We start from the raw sequence: 20151 nt of genomic DNA, 5'->3' as shown, positions 1-20151 counted from the left end.
CTAATTGACTCCTAATTGGAATTTCGTTTCATCCGCCCTACATGGGTTAAGAACAAGTCTTGCCTAAGCTCTAAGAAGATGACGACCGAGAAAAACTATTCTCACATGCGCCGAAATCAAGTCAAAGTCTATCCGGGGAAATGGCACACAGACATAAACACCAAGAAATTTAGTCAACTTCGTGAACCAAAAACTTGTTAGTAGAGGAACATAGACACATTAAATTTGTAATAGTTGGCCCGAGCATCGACGGGAAGGCGGATGATAGATCCAGTCGTGTTTCATAACCGTCTCAACTATTGACCATGTCAGGTACCTTTCCGGATCCTATGTAGATCAAGCAGTATGGGTGCAGTATAATTGCGGTACGCACTTGCGCACAGAGAATAAAGACCCAACAACAACCATACTTCGTATAGCATTGGATAGGATAGCCTTGCTCTCTTCTTGCCTAGTAAATGGGGCTAATAGATCTTGACACCATTACGCCGTACATGCCTGTCTTCCGGCATGAACAACACCAGTCTCTCGCTGAGGTCCTGAAAACATTCATCAGACAGGATCCGAAATAGCGTGGATGAAAAAGTGTGTTTGATGATAATTATGCTTGATTACGAGCAGGCCGGAGGAGACGACAGCCGCGATCTCGACTCCGCAAAACGTCCATGCTCTTGCCATCCTTGCCTAAACCGAAGGCTCGGAATGACATCTGACTATTTACAAGAAATGGTGGTATTTCGCATCTGACATTAAGTAGATGCAAATGAAAAGCTGAAAATAGCTTTTTCTTTCCTTTCCCATTGATTTCCCTCCCCCTCGAATATTTTCTCTCAAATATATCAAACGCCAACCCGATGCTGCTGTGACGAGCATATTATTGACATCGACACATATTAACAGAACAGGTATCATCAAAAAGAAGACATGGAAAATGTACAAAGCGCAAATCAAAGGTAGGGTATCGATCAGAGGGGTCATAACACCTCGGTGAATCTAGAAGCCGAGCCGTGGGAGCGACTGGACCCATCGTGAGAAGGGTGGGATCGTCCAAGTGGATCTCTGGGAGGAGGTTCAAGCGCGTTCTCGTCCGAGAAAGGATTAAAGGGACCTTGTTCCGTGATGGGGGTTCGGGCCGGCCCCGGGTTGAAGACCGGAACTCCACTGTCTGGTCGCATTGGAGTACCAACGGCCAACCTAGTCGGCCCTAAGGCACCTCCCATCATACCAGGGAAGGCCTGCGAGTCCCGATATTCTATAGACTGATCACTCAGGATAGTGTCCCGGGGGTCCGAGTAGCCATCCCCTCCGAATTGTATAACTGGAGGTAACTTCCGACCGGACACCTTAGAGAAACCTCGCTCGCCACCATCCGAGGAAACGGCACTCCGCGCAGAAGATCGTTTATACCCGGTTAAGCTGGCAAGTGCAGCTGGAATCGCGAAAGGAATCGAACGCCGTGTTTCGGACATAGCACCACTTCCACCACCACCACTGGGACCAGAATTTCCAGTTAAGGCGCCTCCAGAATCTCGACCACCAGCGGAGCTCTGGACGAGCTTCTGGGCGTTAAGGCGTTTCTTCCATCTGAGAAGGCCAAGAGCAAGAATCAATAGAAACGCAAGCGCGGCTACACCTCCTAAAACACTCCCGGCGACTGTCGCTGCGCTGGGGCTACTAGACCCGGTGCTAGCGTCGGTCGTCGCGGTATTTGAAGAGGAAGGTTGAGCATTACCACCACCAACACCAAAGCCTCCATCCGTTTCTGTAGCAGTCGCGGATCCTAAAAATGAACTGCTGGTTGTCGTTGCGGACTTGGAAGAGGAACTCGTAGGTGTGGCCGAAGTCGAAGAGTCGGATAAAAATGAACTACCACTAGCTAATACAGATGCAGAAGAGCTACCAACACTCTCTGCGGAAAAGGAAACTAGCGAAGAAGCAGTACTGTTTGAGGGAAAGATCGAGGACGAAGAAGCTGTGATTAATGTAGATGTTAGAATACGAGCGCGACACAGAAGCAATATTATAATTATATGCATTCAAGATATAGAATAATAATATTAAATAGTAATAGATTGAGATGTAAAAATACGAACCTTGGGTTGTGTTAGTCACGCCAGCCAAGGAAGGAAAAACGGGAGAGCCTGATAAAGGAGCGGACGTCAAAGGCGAATAAGATAGTGTGGGAAACGAAGTAGGCATCGAAGACTCCGACGGTGCTACGGTCGGGTCTATCGTCGGGATGGAAGTCGATGATAGGCTAGTACTGCTACCTTCATCGTCGCTAGTTGCGGGCGAAGAAGTAGTAGGATAACCAAAATCGGATACGGATCCTGTGGTCGAGTCGGATGAAAATCCAGAGGGGCTACTACTGATTGAATCGGTCGCAGGTGTCGGCTCGGGTGGTGAATCTGGTGGTAGAGTCTGAAGAGTAACGGTCGCACCAGAAGAATCGATAAGCTGAAGGACGGAAACGGTCTCTACTATAATAGTGGGTTCCGAATCGGTACGCTTATGGCCCCTTTTGTTACTGTTTTGAGAAGATGAACGAACGTGGTTATGTTGGTGGGTGTGGTGGTGGTTATGATAGTGGTGACGGCTGTGGCTGTCTCTAGCGTTATGAAAATGATTGTGTTGATGTATATCTACGTCTCGGGTCTGAGGGAGTGAAGACCCCGAGACTGGGGTTGTCATCGCGCGTGGCGGTGAAAATGGAGAAATACGAGCTTTTCCAATGCGTGCGTGTAAGCGTGTACTAGAATACTAGTTTTTTTTTTAGTCGAAGCCGGATTCGCTGATGGATTCGGAAGGGGGGCGTCGGTTCGCTGCTTGAACTCGTTTAGTTCCCTGGTTATGGGCTAGAGCTAGCTGGCTCGCAGGTAAGGTAGGCAGGCAGATCTGTAAGAAAGATAGACAATAAATGATAAATGAATGAATGAATGTCAGGTTGGTTGTTTAGGTTGGTTGATCGTCCAGTTGTGTTATCCCATCATTATCGTATTACTATCATCCCCTATATTTCTTCTGCTACTGCTCTCTTCCTCTGCTTCGACTACTACTTCTTTCTTTCTTGTAAGCCCTTCTTTCATTACCGGGTCCTCATTGTTGGCGCGAGACGTTCGAACCGGATCATCGACACCACAGCGACGAACGGTCAACTCGACGGTTGGAAAGGAAAAAACACAGAGGAGGTAAAAGAGAGAGAGGAAAGAAAAGGAAATTAATTGAAACCCGGAGGCGGATGCGTTTTGATAATATGTTTGCCGACCAAAATTAAAATGAGATACTTCTCAGCGGTGGACCATACCCCCAAGCATCGATCGTTAGCTTCGTCGGATGCCCAGGTGCTCAGAATATGGTACTGGATTTGGGGGTCTTGTCTCGCTGTAAATGGACGACAGGTGCTCGATAGGTGATGCTGCTCATTTCGCTTGGGTTGAGCGTTGTCCCTCTGACAAGGGGGGTCATAGACAAGTGACCAATTAGGTTCAACTACTGCGAGCAGGGACATGGGTTTAATCATCTCTCATTGGATAATAAGACGGGGATTTATTTGCAAACATTCGGGATCTCAAGTTATTCTCATCATCATTTTCATTATGAAAGTTACACCACTCCTGAATTTTTTTCTAATAAGGAGCTGCCAAGCTTTTTTTCTCATCATCCTGACAACCTGGATATATGACAATTTTGTTTAGCAAAAACATATACCTTCGTATGTACACTTTCACGATGTATCAAGCTTCCATTGCTTTTTACTTCGCACGTACATAAGTTAGCGCATGTATGTGTTCGCTGTCAAATCTGCTGGCAGCAACTTAAATATTACTCAAGGCGCTGTGTCTACTTGAATCTAGCTTTTGACCAATGCAGGAACACGAAGTCGAACCCGCAATCGGTAAAGAACTTTAACCTCGACAAGGATAGATTAGGTTGGGTCTAGTTAGGTACGGGTAAGCCAAACAGACAAGAGATACAATACATACATCCATCTATCTACAATTATCTGTATGATCGATGTAGCCCGCTACAATACATCAAATGTATGCATACCATCAATGATCCATCGTGCGTTAGAAAGTTAAGAAAGATAGCCTATGGGGTGGGTGTGGTAAGAACTTTGAAAGAGAAAGAGCTCGTATTCTACGATGCAGGTGCTTAACCGCTAACCATTGCAGGTCTACTGTACCTAGGTAGAGCCACACGACTCAGATTGATTGATTACTTTAGGCAGGTATAATGCTTCTCAATTGGTCTTTGTGCCACTAGAGACATCAATATTGACCGATTCCCACTTCAATAGAAGTTTCATGTTCCATCATTCTTCTATCATTTTTTTCATACGTTACCTATCATTGAGTCGTTCTTCACCTACTGTGCCTACCATTTACTACCCAATTCTATTTTCATGAAAACAACTTATTATCTTCTATGCAACTCTGATTAGAATGGTCTGGGCTCACGAACTAATAATGAATGGAGACAAGGGCCCCCGGGACGATAGGTGGACCGCCTCATTTGCGTTGCGGGTGCTTACGCGCAGTTCCTGGTTCTCCCACTCTTGGTCTCAAACATTCCAATATCATTTTCCCCCGGAAATTGCGTCATAACCAGTAAGGGATAGCCTTTTATGAAAGAATATCCGTCATTTTGAAGTCAACGAAGGGGAAAAGCAAAATATCTATGACAGCACATTCTGTTCGTGTTGTCGTGGTTGATGAAATCAAACAGGTTCAGAAATCTGCACCTACAGGATCTAATCTTCAAGAGCTCAAAGCCAAGATCCTACTAATTTAGCCACACTGCCAAACATTGTTAGCTTCGGTTTACATCCTAATTTTATACCAAGCTGCATACGATACAAGTCCAATCTTTGTGTCTAGACCCATAGCGACGCGTGAGCTTCTTCGCCCTAAATGCCCTACCCGGCCATATAGCAAGTAACTAGCGACAAAGAAGTTAATCCTATTACAGCGTAGTTCGTTTATGATTTGCAGCATCGACTGATATTCGAAACAAGTCGAACGCGTCGTATCAACTACGACTAAGGGCTAAAGATTCAAGATCTAACTTGATTCCAATTTTGAAAATAAGGCTAGCAATTTTCCATTCCTGTCTACACTCAATGAGATTGGACGTAACATTTAAAAATCCGGATTCTTAACTTCCCTAAGTACCTACCTGCAGATACTGACTGGCCTTGATGGTTTCACTGAAGCTAATCGCCTAGTTTGATCTCTATCAGAGTCGAGCTCGAGTACACAAGAGGGATTCGCCAAGCTTGCGAATAGTATCTTTATCCTGTTCTTCTCACATTGTCCCCTGTCTGATTTCGTTTAACGAATCCAATATCAATGCTCAGATTTACTTGTTACTCCATCAATTTCGTCTGTCGATTCCCGAAGGATTCCGGGTACGCAACCGGGACACAATTTGCGAGTGGTGTGCCACTCCATTGCAACGTATCTGAATATAGGTCAGAGGTTGATCCGGCACGGTCCCGGAAGTAACCTCGTACGATTTATGTTGTATCCGGAACACTCGATCGATTTGAAAGGCATTCTCGTTGCAGCGTCGTAGTGACTTGAGCGCATAATCGGGCCTTAGCTGGTGAAGCGCGTTCGCTATGTATGCCCGGAGATAGATATTAATTATTAGTACACAGTGGGATAACATCGTAGAGAACGCCTTTTGAACTCTAACGGTTTGAAGATGATATCGACACGCCAGCAAAATACACAGACGTTATCAATATATAAAAAGGATTCAGACACGATTCATCGCGGATGGTTCCATGCCCTCGAATAATATGGTCTTGAATATATACATTCGATTCTCGCGCCAGGATTCGAAAACACTTGGTCGAGTTACACCGTAATAGTAATAGTAATCTTTGACAACCTCGAGGTCATACGCAATGAGGCAAACATGATAGCCCCAAACCTCTCATTTGTACGCGAATAGCGAAATGAAGTCCAATTCACATAAGGTAGGCCTGGAAATTTGTCCTCATCTTGGGGTATCACGAAAACGCTTTGATGCTATGGGCTCATCTATGAATGGTCGTGCTTTTCCTCGGAGGTAATCCGAATCAACGCCAGAACGCCGGTTAACTGCTTATAATCTCGTCCAAAATCCTCTATGCAAATGATACCCTCTTCTTTTTCGGTTTCGCGGCCTTCGTACCCGCTAATGCGACATCCTTGATTTCATAATCATCACCGTCGGGTTTGTTCGTTCTCTTCCTCTTTTTTCTAAGCGACTCCTTGGTCTGGTCGAGCTTCGTCTTCTTTTCGTCTTCCTTCTTTTCTGCTTCTACTCTTCGCGCTTCTCGAATCTCTTCCATTTGTCGGGCTTTGATCATCTTGGACTCGATTTCGCCTTCCTTGTCTGCTTGCACCATGGCAAGGATTGTGCTCATGCTTTCCTATTCAAATCGCGAACCCCGTTAGCATCCTGCGCTGGTAAAAGAATGTGATTGAATTTGGATTGGGAATCATACCTTATCATCCACGAAAACCTTGCCCTTTTTCTTCCCTTTGGGCTTTGTAACACCAATCGGCGTCACCATATTCAATTCCGGAATACCAAGCTCTTTCTCTGTGTAGACCTTCTTCTTTTTCTTCTTCAACAAGTCGGCAGCGTTTTTGGTTCTCACTTGCTTCGAAAGAGGCGCGCCTTTTCGTTTCGGCTTGGAAACGCCATCCGAGGGGCCGCTTTTCGAAGATTTGCTAGAGCTGATTCCGGACTTATTCGCCGCATGCTTGTTTTTGACTGTTCTCGTTCTTGAAGGCGCCATCTTGTGTTGTTGTTGGTTGCGACGAGACGCAACTTGAATTGAAGTTTGTAAAGTTTAGAACCTACAGAAATATTTTTGGGGTCGCATCTTATCGATAGAGGGGGGCTAGGCCAGTGCAAAGTCAGTACCTACAGGTGGGGCACTAAAAGCCCCAAATTCAGTAATTCACTTCGCTGTGGTTGGTCAATCGCCCCCGTCTTAGCTTGCATTCTTGCCTACAAGTCAGCCGAGCATCGGGCTTTCAGCACACTACTAGAAAAAAAAGATGGACTCTTCACAGTTTGCCCACTTCGAGATTCTAGACGTCAACTTTGAAGGACGGACACCCTACGCAGATTACGATGGGCTCTGAAAAGACTACCCAGCGGTGGGCGGCATTCGCCCGCGATACCAACGAGACCAAAATCAAACTCGCACTTAACCTCGACGGCGGCGAATTCCCGCCCGACACCGAACCCTCCCTCCTAGCCTCCGTCGCCGAAGGCCACGCCAGTCAATCCAGCAAATCGCAAATAATTAGCGTGAACACAGGAATCGGGTTTCTCGATCACATGCTCCACGCCCTCGCGAAACACGCAGGTTGGAGTCTGGCGTTGGCGTGCAAGGGCGACCTCCATAGTACGAGCTACCCCTCCACCATTACATGAAACGAACGAAGAGAAGACTAGTCGCTGACGAAGAGCAAAGTCGACGACCACCACACCGCCGAAGACTGCTGCATAGCGCTCGGCTACGCCTTCGCCACATCCCTCGGCAGCGCCTCCGGCCTAGCCCGTTTCGGCTCCGCATACGCGCCTCTCGACGAAGCACTCTCGCGCGCCGTCGTCGACCTCTCGAACCGGCCGTTCAGCGTTATTGATCTCGGACTCAAGCGTGAGAAGATTGGGGACTTGAGCTGTGAGATGATACCACATTGTCTGCAGAGCTTTGCGCAGGCTGCGAGGGTTACGTTGCATGTTGATTGCTTGCGCGGGGAGAACGATCATCATCGTGCGGAGAGCGCGTTTAAGGCGCTTGCGGTGGCTATAAGGCAGGCTACTAGTCGGGTGGCGGGAAAGGAGGGCGAGGTTCCTAGTACGAAGGGTACGTTGAGTGTGTAGGGGAGTTGGGTAGGGTAAAATATAAAACGGTGGCTTTAGAGGTGACACTACGAAAATTACGAGTTTATATAAATCTTAGTCTTTTATTAGTAATCGCTAGCCCTTCGGTATTCCTAGACTCGGACATCATACGGCTGTATCCATGCACTCAGAAATCAGGTCATGGTCTCATAACTATCTCTGGGGTTCATGCGGGAAGCGCAAAGTTAGGATTAGGGTTCGTACAGTAATAAGAGTAAATCACAAACAAGCGATATTCCCAATTTTACTTTTTTGATTTACTAATCTCATTTGATAGCACTTTGGTAGCCAGAAAGCCAGTATTCATGCCACAATTAGTCCCTATGTACACGACCTCACGGTCGGTAATCCTCATTCGAAAGTGTCATTAAGCCACATTATCCCTAGCCATTCCAGACAATCTCATTCCGATTCCGATGAAGCAAAGAGTGACAACCATCCACATGTCAAACCTATGCAGGGTATCACATCCGACTCGTACAATTCCTTTCCATGCATTTCGAGGCAACACTCGACCTACATCCATGAAAAGCCTCCTCCTCGTTCATTGATTGGCAGACTCAACTGCGCTTAGTAACGGTATCCAGCCGGCTGGGTATGCGCGGTAGCAGTACCAGTCTCGGGGTAAGCTGTCTGACCGTCGTACCCGTACTTGCTGTACGTCGTGGGCTCAGGACCGACAGCAGTAGTCTCGGTGTTGTAGCTTGGACGCATTTGGTCTGGGTGCGTGTGCTCAGGTAACACATTGGGGTCTGTGGTGTCAGCAGTCTGTTTGCGGCGGAAGAGACCGAATAGACCCCGGCGCTTGGCGTATCCAGACGTATAGTTGTTAGCTGGGCTGGGGCCAAATCTTTGCTCCTTGCGGCGTTGGCGGACGAGCACAACTTCGAGGAGAGCGGAGAAGACGAAGAAGATGCTGAGGGTTGTTTAGTAAATGTGCTTGTTGGGGTGAAAGGTGGGATGTGGTCTTACATAGCTACTATCGAGACGGCTAAGCAAGCTGTCTGCATCTGACAAACTTGTCGGTACGTCGGGTGCTTGTTATCGATCAGGTCTGATGCTTCACCCGTACCGAAGGGGGTGTCGACCTGGCCGGTACAGCTGCTAGCTCCTCCTCTATTGGCACTAGCAACGTAGATATAACCGCCGATGAAGCAGATATCCAAAACAATGGCGATGAATGAGGTGAAAGGGTGACCAGCCAGACAACACAAAAGTAGAAGACCGAGGACTGTGTAGAGTACACCAACACCAGAGATACCTTCAACCGCACGAGTCCATGTTGGTATCGTTAGATGGCGGCTGGTGAGGGTCGCAAGGAAGTATGAGAATAGGGCGAGGATGAGTGCACTGCAGCAGAACTGAATACCGCGAAAGAACCACTGCACCAATTTTAGGGCGAAGCCCGCTTTTGCGCCCATGATCGCAACTTTTTGCTATTTATGATTCTCAAAGCTTAAATCGATCGAAGTTGTACAGAATAATAAGTTGTGGAATTTGTAATTCTCTACCTAGATTAGAGATGGTAGGAGTTGAAGAAAACTCGTGGGTTCGGAACTCGTGGGAAGTGAGATCTGGAAAGTGTACGGAGTAACTAAATTACAACTGGGGCAGAAGAAGGGAGGAATTAGGAATAATAGGTAGGGAGAGGTTGAACAGGGTGTCAATTTTTATTTAGGTGGTTGACCAATGAAAAAAATATGGGTTGACGTAGATTATGACCATGAAAGGTGAACTCGGAGTTTTAGCAAGTAAATCGGTTACCAGACAAGTCTACCTAGAAATTAAATCTACCAGTCTACATCGTTACGAATGACGAATGCGGTCATAGTTTATTCCAATTTTGCACCAAACCGCCCCTCCATTAAGCAAACTGCCCCTCAACAATGGGTCCTATTCGATACAAGCCTCTTGAACTAGTGTCGATCTGCCGGAGTGGCGTCTGGCTTTAACAAGGATTAAGAGAAAAGAAGCTCTCTGATTCGTTGGATCAAGATCAAAGCCACAGAGAAGCGTCATAGCTCGTGGCGTAACCCGTTGTCACCCGCGACCGCCAGCCACACCCAACAATTGATGACGATCGTCATCCGTTCCATCCGTCGCAATAAGGAACCATTATTAAAAGAGGGCGCATCTGTGTCTCTCCAAAAGAGAAACACACGTGAATCTATGTACTAGGCAGCTAACGTTACACACTTATACTAGATCATAAATCAGGTTTATGTTGTGTTTAAGGTTTGCATTAATTCTGCGACTAGAAGCTCTACTAAATATCTCGGTCGCATCTCTACGTCAGGTTCAGCTATGTGTTGTTGAATTTAACAACGGAAGGCTACTCGAGAAGCAATTATAACGTCATAAAAACTTACCCGAGTTAAATTCTAAAATAAGAGCACATGCTAGGATCCCCATCCCAATAGAGTACGTGTTTCTTCCCATGAATTATGTACCTAGGTACACATGCATCTGGAATTTTAAGGACGTATATCCTTCCTCATGACATCTCTGGTTACAGCTAATTATGAACCTTTAACATGTTGAAGTCCCAATTTGTTTGTAAAATCCAGGAAAACAAAGAACTTATGTTAGGAATGTTCGGGGCTGATTTATAACCTTACATAGAAATTCATATGCTTCAAATTGGTAAAGTTGCAAGTAGCAATACCGGACGGTCGGACGATACATTTCCCCAGAATCTATGCAACTGCAACTTATTATTTTCAGCATTGCTTTACTAACTACAGATTACGGATTTACTAAAGTTTTGTAACTCAAAATTTATCGAATCGGTGGAGTATAAAGCAACTAAGTACTTTGGCAGGTTAGGGATAAAATATAGAATGCTGTTTAGAAACACACTCGCTAAGAACATAGCCTGCACGCACTACGGTCACAGCCTTCGACATTCGTAAGCCTTTCAGCACGCCATTCCAAGGTAATTAGGTAATATTTTTCATTCGCATTGCCATTCGTATATTCTCATTAGTTTATTGCTATCATTCGCTATCTAGCAATGATAACATAACCTGGAGGGCTGTCGAGGGCCCTATTGCCCGTTCATGGAGGGGCACACTTAGAATCTCTCCGAATGTGGTCCTCTTAGTCGTCAACGAGCAGAACAAGTCACACTTCTTGCGGCCGTCCGCCCCTTTCTATGTTAAGGGCGAGACCAAAGACAAATTCCATTGCGATGAATGTTGACCTAGATTTGCCTTGTGCATATCTGAGACTCGACTTGCCTTCTTGAATGAGTCCTTAGGGGTACTGAGAATGAACACCCTTTTCACCTTTTTGACTTCCCCTTTGCTTTGGCGGCTTTCTGTTTATCCACGAAATCCCTTATGATTGCGTGGAGATCTTGATTCCGTCTAGCAAGTAGCAAGACATCGTCGGTGTTGATGGTTGTTCGTCCCGCATGACGACTGAAGTTCTCTAGGTCTAATGCGACATTTTCTATGATTTGTTAGTTTAAATTCACAAGTTGTTTTATTTCAACTCATGAGTATAAACAGTACCTATTTGAGCCCAGACCATCTCAGTCAAAGCTCCGATGAATTGGGGAGTGACATTTCTGTTCCTTCTGAGAGTTTCTTCATCGACCATCTTCCCCACTGCGAACCATAGCGCAGCTTTTAGTTGCTAATATACCATAGCGATTAGCTGATAACGTTCTACTAAGTTTTTGCGAAAAGTTCTTACCTCGCGCACTTCTTCCTCAGATTCATCTGCCATGATCCATCAAGGGTACCTGGTTCTTAACAAACAGAAGATGTTTCGTTTCGTTCCAGGGACGATGGCTGCAACCGGCAATTGAAGCGCGTTCAAGTTACGTCAGGCGCGTCGAGACAATTAAGGTTGTGCTGAAGATAGGCTAGTGTTAGCCCTGGAGGTGCTTGGGTAGATTTAAATTGGGGAACGTGCGCGCTAATGCCGGCGAGGTTTTTATTTTTTCTAGGCGGTTTTATTTCACGCAGCAACCGCAGGGGTCTCCCACTATTTACATCTTCCCAAGTTTCAAGAGCCTCAACCATTTTTTCTATACAATAATTTCCTCGGTATTAAAGCTAAAATTCTTGATCTAATTGGGTCATATAAAACAGCTTCTTGCTAAATACCTTCGATCTCCCGCTGCATCATAATACCTCTACCTACAATCCAATCACTTCATCGCCGAACGAACCTGAAAAAAAAATACCAATCCACCATGTCGGAACTCGTGGATCTCGTCACCCATCTGTTCGACTCGGTATCCCAGCTTTTCACGCTGGTTAAAGACCGCTTCTCCACAAACCTCAGCGAGTCCTTTACTTCTATGACACCGAAACAATGGATCCGACTAGTCATCATCGTCGGCGCATACATGCTCTTGCGTCCATATCTCATGAAGATGGGTGCTAAGTTCCAAGAAAAACAACTTGAGAAGCAATTCGCAGAAGAAGAAAAGCAAGCCGAAATATCACCAAACCAACTGCGCGGTCAAGTCGACATACCCGAAGATAGCGACGAGGAAGAACAAGCCGAGACGACCTCTTCGGACTGGGGAAAGAAGGCACGAAAGCGACAGAGAAATATGATCAAGAAGCTGCTGGATGCTGAAGAGAAGAGGTTACAAGAACTACAAGAAGATGAGGAAGACAAGGATATCGAGCAATATCTCGTTGGATAAGATCAATATGGGTTGAATTGGCGCACGGGAAAGGTGCTAGCGCATATGTTTGGTTCCTCAGCTTCCGCAATACAAAGTTAATATAGAAGACTTGTTCGTCGAACCGACCATTCTATCATCCATCGTCTAGTTGTCTACCTGATACTGCGAGCGAAGCACGGCGATCACATAGTCGCATACGCATGATTTAATGAGAATAATACTCTGCCTCCTTACCTGGCGATTCTGGGGCAAAAACCAAGAAAATCATATACCTAAGAAGTCAATTGTTACCGATTGATTCGTTTCGATATTAATCCCCTGCTATGGACCAATTCGTAGAATCGCCGACCCGCCGGTAGATATATTCAACATTTTTTTAGTTTTGGCACGGTGCCAAAATGGAGCTTGAAGGTTGGTGTATAATCCGAGCGTCTAGCATTCTGGATTACATGTACCTACCTGGTATATGTAAGGGCTCATTAACCATAAAGCATATTTATCTGTAACTTAGACTGACTGACTGATAAATATCATAGAAGCAAACCTGTCGGATATCTAGCCAGACATTTACATGCCTCGGCTACAATCGCCATTCGAAACTTCTCAAATTCCGATCAATAGGATGCTCCTTATATCATCGGTGCAGCTACCTCATCCCGCCCTTTCTAGATCGTGCTTATTTTGCTTATTTCTTACACGGTTTTGTTTCGATTTACACCACGCTCAATCTAATACTTCCATCACATAGTTATTTGCGAATTGTGTCACCCCGTTTATCTGCACGAAATAGCCTCGTGCAAGGGGTTGCAACGAAGGTGCCAATGATAATGATAGACTCGTTAGAATATATCAAAATGCTGTGCGCATGTGATACCTCGAGTCCCTCCCAGAGTCCGTCACATACGGCCCTAAAGAGGCACAGACCGGCAAACAACCATTTGAAGTGCAAACTTCGCTTACTCGCTCGTATCTACTGGACATGGGAAAGCAATATCCAGTCTTGTTCGTTATTCAATACCGACCTGACCGGTCAATTTTGTCTTAGCTTTGTGTGAGGAGGTCGGTCACCGGTGTGGCAGTAGCTACTTAATATTACGAGGCTAGCATGCAAATGTGCGGTATCGAGAAGGGGGAGGAAACACTGACTTTTTCAATACAGACCGCCAAGGCGATGCTAAGCGGTGAGGTGAAGGGAGAAAAGTGGCGAGGACGGCCAACATATGCCGTCCTTCACGCCAATCACTCCTTGGCAAGCCATATTCGTACCGTTCCCCGCGGGAGAAACAATTTTGTGATTCCTGGACGACGTAGAGAAATATCGAGCTTCCCGCATCTGGTAAGTCTGTCAGACGCCCAGATCCAGATACTATACAAAGTGCAATGCATTATTGGTCGCCGCGCGTGATATCTGTTTAAATTTGTCTTACCCTACAACCAGGATACCGGCGGGGTGGTCCTCTTCGACGTACGGACCTACCAATGGACTGGGGAGGGACCGGGGCCTTCTTCAGGGGTCCCTTTAGCCGATCGGTGGGATTCGTGAATATCTGTATGCATAACACTTCTGTACCCCGGTCGTGGAACCTGCAATATCTTTGGAAATGCTTACATACATAGTAGTCGACGAAAATTTGAAGAAACGGTAGGGCTCGTGTGGTCCTGTGGGAGTTAACCTGCCGCGCCTCTTACACGCAGATCTGAGAGGGAGGGACACGGCTGGCTGGTTGGTTTGTTTGCTCGGACTAACGAGAAACGCCACTCCATATAATCAAAGCTGCGACTCTTTCGAAAGATGATTTAATGTTCCTGTGCCACTTTATTGTTATACCAATTCAATACCGCCTATAATCTCGGATTCGAGGAGCCGCGGGCTTGGGCCTTAGGCCTTCTTCACTCACGAGTCACCCTTAACGAGGCTCTCACGATGAGCGACGATATAATCTACTATGCCGAGGTGCCAGAGGGGCAGGTCCGTACTCCGGTAAATCCACCGACGCAGCGGGGAGCCTTGATGGCTGCGGGCGTCTCGACGACTCTCATCGCCGCTATTGCTCTTGGCCTGCGCCTGTATACTAGGATTCACGTGCTTAAGAAGAAGCTCGAAGCTGACGACTGTAAGGAGTGGATCATTGGCCATCTGAATGACTATTCAACTAACATATGCCGAAGGGCTTGTTATCGCTTCATTTGTGGTTTCGGTTGCGATGCTGGTGTTTGTGAAGAAAGGTAGAAGTTACTGTCTGCAATGATGTCTGACTTGATCTAACGCTCATAAACAGACATCGACCATGGCCTTACATACCACGTATGGGATATTCCGCAGGATACTTACCACATCGGCGAACGTCTGGTAATACTTCCGCATCTCCAGACATCTTCCCATCGGGCTAACGATATTCTCAGTATGGTCTACTGGCGTATTTGACGTTTATTCTGAGTGTCAGCTTCGCCAAGATGTCCATGCTGGTCTTGTACCTCAGACTTGCACCACACGAATGGTTCCGTTGGACTTGCTTTACGTGCATCGGTGTCATCGCATGCTATTCGGTAACGGCGGCGTTCGTTGAATCGTTGGCCTGTAGGCCACTTCAAGGTATCGTTGATGAGAGTCTAGATGCTGAGTGTTACGACTCGTACCCGGCTTATATAACTCTGAGCAGTCTAAGGTACGTCGAATCAACATACGCCCAAAGGTTTTTAATAGGAACTAACGTGTTCACAGTACGCCATATAAAATACCCCAAATCCGCGCTTGGATTGCTGACGTGTAGTAGACATCGGGATCGATATCATTATTCTTTTATTGCCAATCCCATTGGTAATCCGAATGCAGCTCCCCACTAGACAGAAGATCTCGGTGATCTTACTCTTCGCAACTGGCATCTTGTATGAACAACTCTATACGCTCTTCTGCACGTAACTTGGGTTTGCTGACTGGTGTTTAGTGTGTGCGCCGTTGCTCTCAAACGAGTTATTTATATACCCGTCCTGGAGGCGAGTGAAGACTACGATTGGGACGCGGTACCTGACAGTAAGCTCCTTCCCGACGTCTTTTGTGCAATACCCGATGGCCACTAATATTGTGTAACCTAGTGATACTCTGTTTTCTCGAGGTGAACTTTGGCATCGTATGCGCCTCAGTCCCCGCAGTCCGGCCCTTCTTCAGCCGCCTGCTTCCAGTGCTCATAGGGTATCGAAAATACAGCGACCCAGGGTCATCGGGACCGGATAGCGCTAGGCCGATCAACACGGTCGAACAGAAGAACATGGAAAGACAGAATCTGAAACACCGTAATATAGGACCGGGCGAATCATACGACATGTCGTCATATAGTGAAGGCAGTCGGAGTTTAGAAAGTCCGGATGAGGAGTCCCGGTTGTGGCCTTCGCTTGATGCGAGTAAATCTCATGGTATGGGCAATACTTCAACGGCGGTCTGAGGCGAATTGGTTTTATTGTAATTTAGTATACCCAATACGGCGTGTAATCAATCGCTGAAGCTTTATGATGCAGCGCTCGCGTTTGTCGACGCATACGGCTATGATAAGGGTGGCGCTTTAGGAGATAACGCACCGTTGATATTACTCGTGATAACTGTATACCTGGCACCGCTTAGCTATCATGCTTTATCAAGAGAGTGGAAATAGGTAAGATTTCCCCTGGAGAAACGGCTTCCTCAATGTGGTTGAGAGCTATGCAATCAGGCTCTAGTCTCATACGCCTACGTCAAATGAATCGAAGACCGTATGAGTTCTCATAAATAACAGAGATACCGTATGATAAATCAAATCGGCAACCAATAGCATCGTCTACTAGACAGTCCAGACAGTGCTAATCGTATCGTAAGTATACATTTAATCTGACGTGGGCTTTTGATAACCAATAAAGCTAATACCTAGGAGGTACCTAGCAGTTTTTTTCTTTTTCATAAACCTGAGGACCAATGTGATATTTAATTCCTACAGTAATTCCCAATAAAATCATCATTCGGTTACATAAAGTAACCGTTATCTCCTCACAGTAATACTACCTTACTGTACCTAGGTAGTTAGGTAGGCTGCGGCTTCGATCGCCAGCCCTATTTCCCCTCAGTCCATCAACCTATGCCGGTCATAACCTACGTAAGTTGCTGTACTCGCTTGTACTCGTAGTCATTATCGTCATACTCGTCGCCCTTCTTTTCCCGGGGGTCTTTAATACTAATGGCGTGATTAATTATAATACTGGAACTACGGAAGCCATAGCGACCTTGTCACTCATTTGCAATGTCATGCAAGTTGTTAGCTTCACTGGCGAGGTCTTTCGACTCGCCCGCAGCTTGCGGGAGAACGGTATGAATCCCTCAAGAAGGAACTTCCTAGGTACTTAGATCGGTTTTAACTAACGAATGCAATCTAGGCAGTCTAGATCCCAGCCTCGTATCGAATACAGAAAGTTTGAATCGACTTCTTTCTACCCTAAATTCCGAGCTCGGTAGTCTAGACGGCATCGCACTGCCTAGTGACACAAGTGCAGAGCAACAGGAAACCGACAAGGAGAGTCTTAAGGCGCAGACGCGAAATCTGCTTCAAAATGTGGAGAAGCTTCAACTGATATTCAAGAAGTCATCGAATATAGTGGGGGACTCGACAGCTTCTAGGGGAGAATCGAACGAAGGAATATCGGAAACAAATTCTAGCAAAGTCCTGACCATTATTTCTAAGGGAAAATCTAGTATAATTTCCAAAGGAAAAGCCATCTCAGTAATTCTGAAATACAAGTTCCATTACCAGTCCGAAATCGCAAGCTTAGGGGAAAATATCGATAAAGCTCACGCTATCTTGAATACTGGCCTCCTCAAAAGACTATGGTAAGGAAATATGATCCTTGAGGGTTTCCAGTTATTGCTGTGGTGCTAACAACAAAACTAGTAACTCGGACGCAGCGGAGAAAGCTCGATCAGACATGGCTTTCGCCGGTAAGTACCTCAGGTACCCATACCGACCTAACACTCTATTAATCTAAGTATCTAAAAGGCCTTGACCGAAAGCTTCAACGATTTATTAAACTCTGGTCTGAGGGACACAGAGATATATCAATGCTCATATCTGCAGAGGCAGCAAACGCAAGAGTACATGTTACAGCCGAGGTCTCATTGCTGGGAAACCGCATGGATGAGGCAGAAAAATCCATCAAGGCATATGTGGATGCTCTACATGCTGCAGCTATCTGTCATAATGCGTCAGTATTGTCGGACGATAGAGAGCTTAGAGGACGAGAGGAGTTGATAGCCCGCATTTTTTCTACCCTCTGGTTTGATAGTATGAATAAGCGTGAAAACGAGATCGGATCGCCGGATTACGAAGTGAATTTAGTCACGGAAGCTGAGGGCGCACCCACCCGACTTTCCCAATGGCTTGAAGCAGAAGATCCTATTTTCTGGATATCAGGCAAACCCGGAAGCGGAAAGTCTTCGTTGATGAAGTTTCTAGTATCGGATACACGAACGAAGGACCATCTCAACAAGTGGAAACCCGTGTGACAATTTGTCGATACTTTTTCATAGAGCTTTGTACGGATCCTTTGCAACGCGAATTCCGAGGCTGTTTGCGAGCATTATTATACCAGATTTTGAAGTCTAAGCCCCATATCCTTGAAGCCCTCTTGAGTAGAAAACCAAAGCTAGCGGACAAGCGCTCAGGGAATGATTGGTCAATAGGAGAACTTCGCGATATACTTTTGGAGTCTTTTCGCCTCGCAAACTCTCCAATCTGTCTCTTCCTTGACGGCCTCGACGAGGTTGCAGTCAAATCGGATGACCGCGATTCTATAATCAACCTGATAGAACAACTAGGGCGTCTTGGGAACACAAAGATTTGTGCCTCTAGCCGTCCAGAAAATATCTTCCAGGACAGGTTTGGCTCATATCCGTGTTTACAAACACAGGACTTGAACGGACCCGCCATAGGACTATACATACAGAAGAGATTGGCCAAATATAAACCCTCTTCACCTGCTGACCTCGGCCATTACCAGAAGCTGATTAGAGTTCTGGCAGAGAAGGCATCCGGAGTATTTCTTTGGGTTCGTTTGGCAACTAATAGTGTCGTCGATGGTATAAGAAACCGAGACAAATGGAGTACCCTCTATGAACGGACCGAAAAACTGGAGCCTGACCTCGATAAATTCTTCAGCCAAATGTGGGACAGGCAAAGTTCTAACGCTGCCTTCTACAAGGAAGATAGAGAAAGATTGTTATGGTATTCTCTACTTGTAACCGTATCTGAGGTCTTGTCTACACTCCTAGGGTATATCCTCGGTACCCACGAGGACTTTCGTTCCAACTTACTGCATTACACCGTCGGCGCAGAACGAATTACTGAAGAAGCACGGATATTCGAGGAATATCGCAAGTGGCTTTCTGCAAGAGGTGCAGGTTTGCTCGAGATAACCAAGGAACCTATCCGCCCGATCGGATTAACGGATTCTTCTTTACTCCATTATCAAGTTGGATTCATTCATCGTTCTGTGCAGGAATTCCTCCTCGGTACACAAGCGGGGCATGATATTCTTCTGGCTACCCCTAATTCCAGCAAACAGAGATTATTGCGAACCACCAGAGCTATAAAAGATATCTGTTGTTACGTAGGCGATGTGAGATTCATCTCGAGCTATGCGGGATTCATCTTCGATATGGATTGCGTGGGTCTTATAACACCCCAAGAAGAGGCAGAGGAGTTTCTAGATTTTCGAAGTCGATTACAATCACGAGCTCCGGGGGCGTTCCCGGATTATTACTTCTTGGACAAAGCCGTTGAGTGTTGTAATGTCGAGTTCCTGCTTCAACTACGTGAGGTTGAAGAATTTATCTCTCGAAGACAAATCTATGCTTCTATCCAAAGCATGCGGGTACAGATATAACAATATATCGAGCTTTAGCAGACATATAATAACTCTTACCAACCAGGTAGCTAAGGATGAAACGCTTAGATATGACCGAACTGAACAATCCATCGAATATTGGAACATCGAACTTTGGAGACAAACTATCAGGTTGCTTCTGTCAATTGGCGCGGACCCAAACGCGAAAGTCCGGACATTTTGTGTCGGCGTTTTAACTGTATCACCAACTCCGTTCCACAAATTTCTGGGTGCCGTTACCAATGAATTATCTTCGCATGGGAAGCCGTCCTATCTTAAGTTACTAGAATGTTTGCAGGACTTTGAACATGACAAGATCGACTGGGAGACCCCACTGTACTTTGGTACCTCATATAAAAGCATATCGCGGCCGAGTCGGCGTAGATTTGAATATCCCCAATCACCGGTTAGATTACACTCCTGGACAAGCGTCTTTACGATATCCCCGGGTTGGTTGCACAATTTTCTAGGTAGGTTTGATCCATCTATTATGAAGGGCCAAAAAGAAGCCGAAATTGAGAAAGAGCTAGTTAACGTCGAATTCGACGTTAAATGTGTTGTGGTAAAATGTGAAAGGTGGGTGTGCGGCTTTCGACCTCCTGACCCGAATAAAATCAAAGAGACACAGCAGTTCGAAGCGATCATTAAGAGGGCCTATTTAAAGTGGTTGTATGGTTTGGTTGGTG

General features: G+C 46.0%; 8 protein-coding genes across 8 annotated transcripts; 4 read left to right on the top strand and 4 right to left on the bottom strand.

Annotated features, from left to right (window-relative positions):
- Positions 1 to 587: 587 nt before the first annotated feature.
- F4822DRAFT_170377 (uncharacterized protein) lies at positions 588 to 2809 on the bottom strand. Its single transcript, XM_051453277.1, has 2 exons — positions 2094 to 2809; positions 588 to 1972 (listed from the first exon to the last, which is right to left on the bottom strand). The coding sequence occupies exons 1-2, from the start codon at positions 2689 to 2691 to the stop codon at positions 975 to 977; spliced, it is 1596 nt and encodes a 531-aa protein (XP_051316797.1). The 5' UTR covers positions 2692 to 2809; the 3' UTR covers positions 588 to 974.
- Positions 2810 to 5904: 3095 nt separating this feature from the next.
- F4822DRAFT_170352 (uncharacterized protein) lies at positions 5905 to 7019 on the bottom strand. Its single transcript, XM_051453275.1, has 2 exons — positions 6500 to 7019; positions 5905 to 6424 (listed from the first exon to the last, which is right to left on the bottom strand). The coding sequence occupies exons 1-2, from the start codon at positions 6794 to 6796 to the stop codon at positions 6137 to 6139; spliced, it is 585 nt and encodes a 194-aa protein (XP_051316796.1). The 5' UTR covers positions 6797 to 7019; the 3' UTR covers positions 5905 to 6136.
- Positions 6968 to 8187, top strand: F4822DRAFT_170361 (IGPD-domain-containing protein). The gene is made up of 2 exons (XM_051453276.1): positions 6968 to 7414; positions 7484 to 8187. Exons 1-2 carry the CDS (start codon positions 7138 to 7140, stop codon positions 7894 to 7896), a joined length of 690 nt encoding a protein of 229 aa, XP_051316795.1. The 5' UTR covers positions 6968 to 7137; the 3' UTR covers positions 7897 to 8187.
- Positions 8153 to 9712, bottom strand: F4822DRAFT_395217 (uncharacterized protein). The gene is made up of 2 exons (XM_051457421.1): positions 8890 to 9712; positions 8153 to 8833 (listed from the first exon to the last, which is right to left on the bottom strand). The coding sequence occupies exons 1-2, from the start codon at positions 9336 to 9338 to the stop codon at positions 8488 to 8490; spliced, it is 795 nt and encodes a 264-aa protein (XP_051316794.1). The 5' UTR covers positions 9339 to 9712; the 3' UTR covers positions 8153 to 8487.
- A 1302-nt stretch (positions 9713 to 11014) lies between these two features.
- F4822DRAFT_170332 (kinetochore component CENP-S-domain-containing protein) lies at positions 11015 to 11873 on the bottom strand. The gene is made up of 3 exons (XM_051453274.1): positions 11617 to 11873; positions 11433 to 11556; positions 11015 to 11370 (listed from the first exon to the last, which is right to left on the bottom strand). Exons 1-3 carry the CDS (start codon positions 11647 to 11649, stop codon positions 11201 to 11203), a joined length of 327 nt encoding a protein of 108 aa, XP_051316793.1. The 5' UTR covers positions 11650 to 11873; the 3' UTR covers positions 11015 to 11200.
- On the top strand, positions 11830 to 12914 carry F4822DRAFT_395214 (DUF1531-domain-containing protein). The gene has a single exon (XM_051457420.1). It carries the CDS (start codon positions 12122 to 12124, stop codon positions 12581 to 12583), a length of 462 nt encoding a protein of 153 aa, XP_051316792.1. The 5' UTR covers positions 11830 to 12121; the 3' UTR covers positions 12584 to 12914.
- Positions 12915 to 14657: 1743 nt separating this feature from the next.
- Positions 14658 to 16526, top strand: F4822DRAFT_395204 (uncharacterized protein). Its single transcript, XM_051457419.1, has 7 exons — positions 14658 to 14791; positions 14845 to 14915; positions 14969 to 15230; positions 15340 to 15451; positions 15511 to 15596; positions 15659 to 16407; positions 16468 to 16526. Exons 1-6 carry the CDS (start codon positions 14707 to 14709, stop codon positions 16003 to 16005), a joined length of 963 nt encoding a protein of 320 aa, XP_051316791.1. The 5' UTR covers positions 14658 to 14706; the 3' UTR covers positions 16006 to 16407; positions 16468 to 16526.
- Positions 16527 to 16835: 309 nt separating this feature from the next.
- On the top strand, positions 16836 to 19465 carry F4822DRAFT_426869 (uncharacterized protein; the record flags this gene model as incomplete). Its single annotated transcript, XM_051460646.1, has 5 exons — positions 16836 to 16896; positions 16964 to 17414; positions 17476 to 17522; positions 17581 to 18080; positions 18182 to 19465. The coding sequence occupies 5 exons, from the start codon at positions 16836 to 16838 to the stop codon at positions 19463 to 19465; spliced, it is 2343 nt and encodes a 780-aa protein (XP_051316790.1).
- Positions 19466 to 20151: the final 686 nt, after the last annotated feature.

The sequence above is a fragment of the Hypoxylon trugodes genome (genome assembly GCF_022578975.1).
Source record: "Hypoxylon trugodes strain CBS 135444 unplaced genomic scaffold F4822scaffold_3, whole genome shotgun sequence".
Lineage (NCBI taxonomy): Eukaryota > Fungi > Ascomycota > Sordariomycetes > Xylariales > Hypoxylaceae > Hypoxylon > Hypoxylon trugodes.
The sequence above is the reverse complement of the archived record's forward strand: the minus strand, read 5'-3'. Positions and strand labels throughout refer to the sequence as shown.

Excerpts from the sequence above, each read along its gene's own strand:
- F4822DRAFT_170377 (XM_051453277.1), bottom strand. The coding sequence starts at position 2,691 with ATGACAACCCCAGTCTCGGGGTCTTCACTCCCTCAGACCCGAGACGTA. Across the intron at positions 1,973-2,093 it reads CGTGACTAACACAACCCAAG|CTTCTTCGTCCTCGATCTTT; the intron begins GTTCGTATTTTT and ends CATTAATCACAG.
- F4822DRAFT_395217 (XM_051457421.1), bottom strand. The coding sequence starts at position 9,338 with ATGGGCGCAAAAGCGGGCTTCGCCCTAAAATTGGTGCAGTGGTTCTTT. Across the intron at positions 8,834-8,889 it reads GCCGTCTCGATAGTAGCTAT|CATCTTCTTCGTCTTCTCCG; the intron begins GTAAGACCACAT and ends AACAACCCTCAG.
- F4822DRAFT_170361 (XM_051453276.1), top strand. The coding sequence starts at position 7,138 with ATGGGCTCTGAAAAGACTACCCAGCGGTGGGCGGCATTCGCCCGCGAT. Across the intron at positions 7,415-7,483 it reads GTGCAAGGGCGACCTCCATA|TCGACGACCACCACACCGCC; the intron begins GTACGAGCTACC and ends CGAAGAGCAAAG.
- F4822DRAFT_395204 (XM_051457419.1), top strand. The coding sequence starts at position 14,707 with ATGACTATTCAACTAACATATGCCGAAGGGCTTGTTATCGCTTCATTT. Across the intron at positions 14,916-14,968 it reads ACCACATCGGCGAACGTCTG|TATGGTCTACTGGCGTATTT; the intron begins GTAATACTTCCG and ends CGATATTCTCAG. Across the intron at positions 15,452-15,510 it reads CTCTTCGCAACTGGCATCTT|TGTGTGCGCCGTTGCTCTCA; the intron begins GTATGAACAACT and ends ACTGGTGTTTAG.
- F4822DRAFT_395214 (XM_051457420.1), top strand. The coding sequence starts at position 12,122 with ATGTCGGAACTCGTGGATCTCGTCACCCATCTGTTCGACTCGGTATCC.
- F4822DRAFT_170352 (XM_051453275.1), bottom strand. The coding sequence starts at position 6,796 with ATGGCGCCTTCAAGAACGAGAACAGTCAAAAACAAGCATGCGGCGAAT. Across the intron at positions 6,425-6,499 it reads AGGTTTTCGTGGATGATAAG|GAAAGCATGAGCACAATCCT; the intron begins GTATGATTCCCA and ends CGATTTGAATAG.
- F4822DRAFT_170332 (XM_051453274.1), bottom strand. The coding sequence starts at position 11,649 with ATGGCAGATGAATCTGAGGAAGAAGTGCGCGAG. Across the intron at positions 11,557-11,616 it reads CTGAGGAAGAAGTGCGCGAG|CAACTAAAAGCTGCGCTATG; the intron begins GTAAGAACTTTT and ends ATGGTATATTAG. Across the intron at positions 11,371-11,432 it reads GATGGTCTGGGCTCAAATAG|AAAATGTCGCATTAGACCTA; the intron begins GTACTGTTTATA and ends AACAAATCATAG.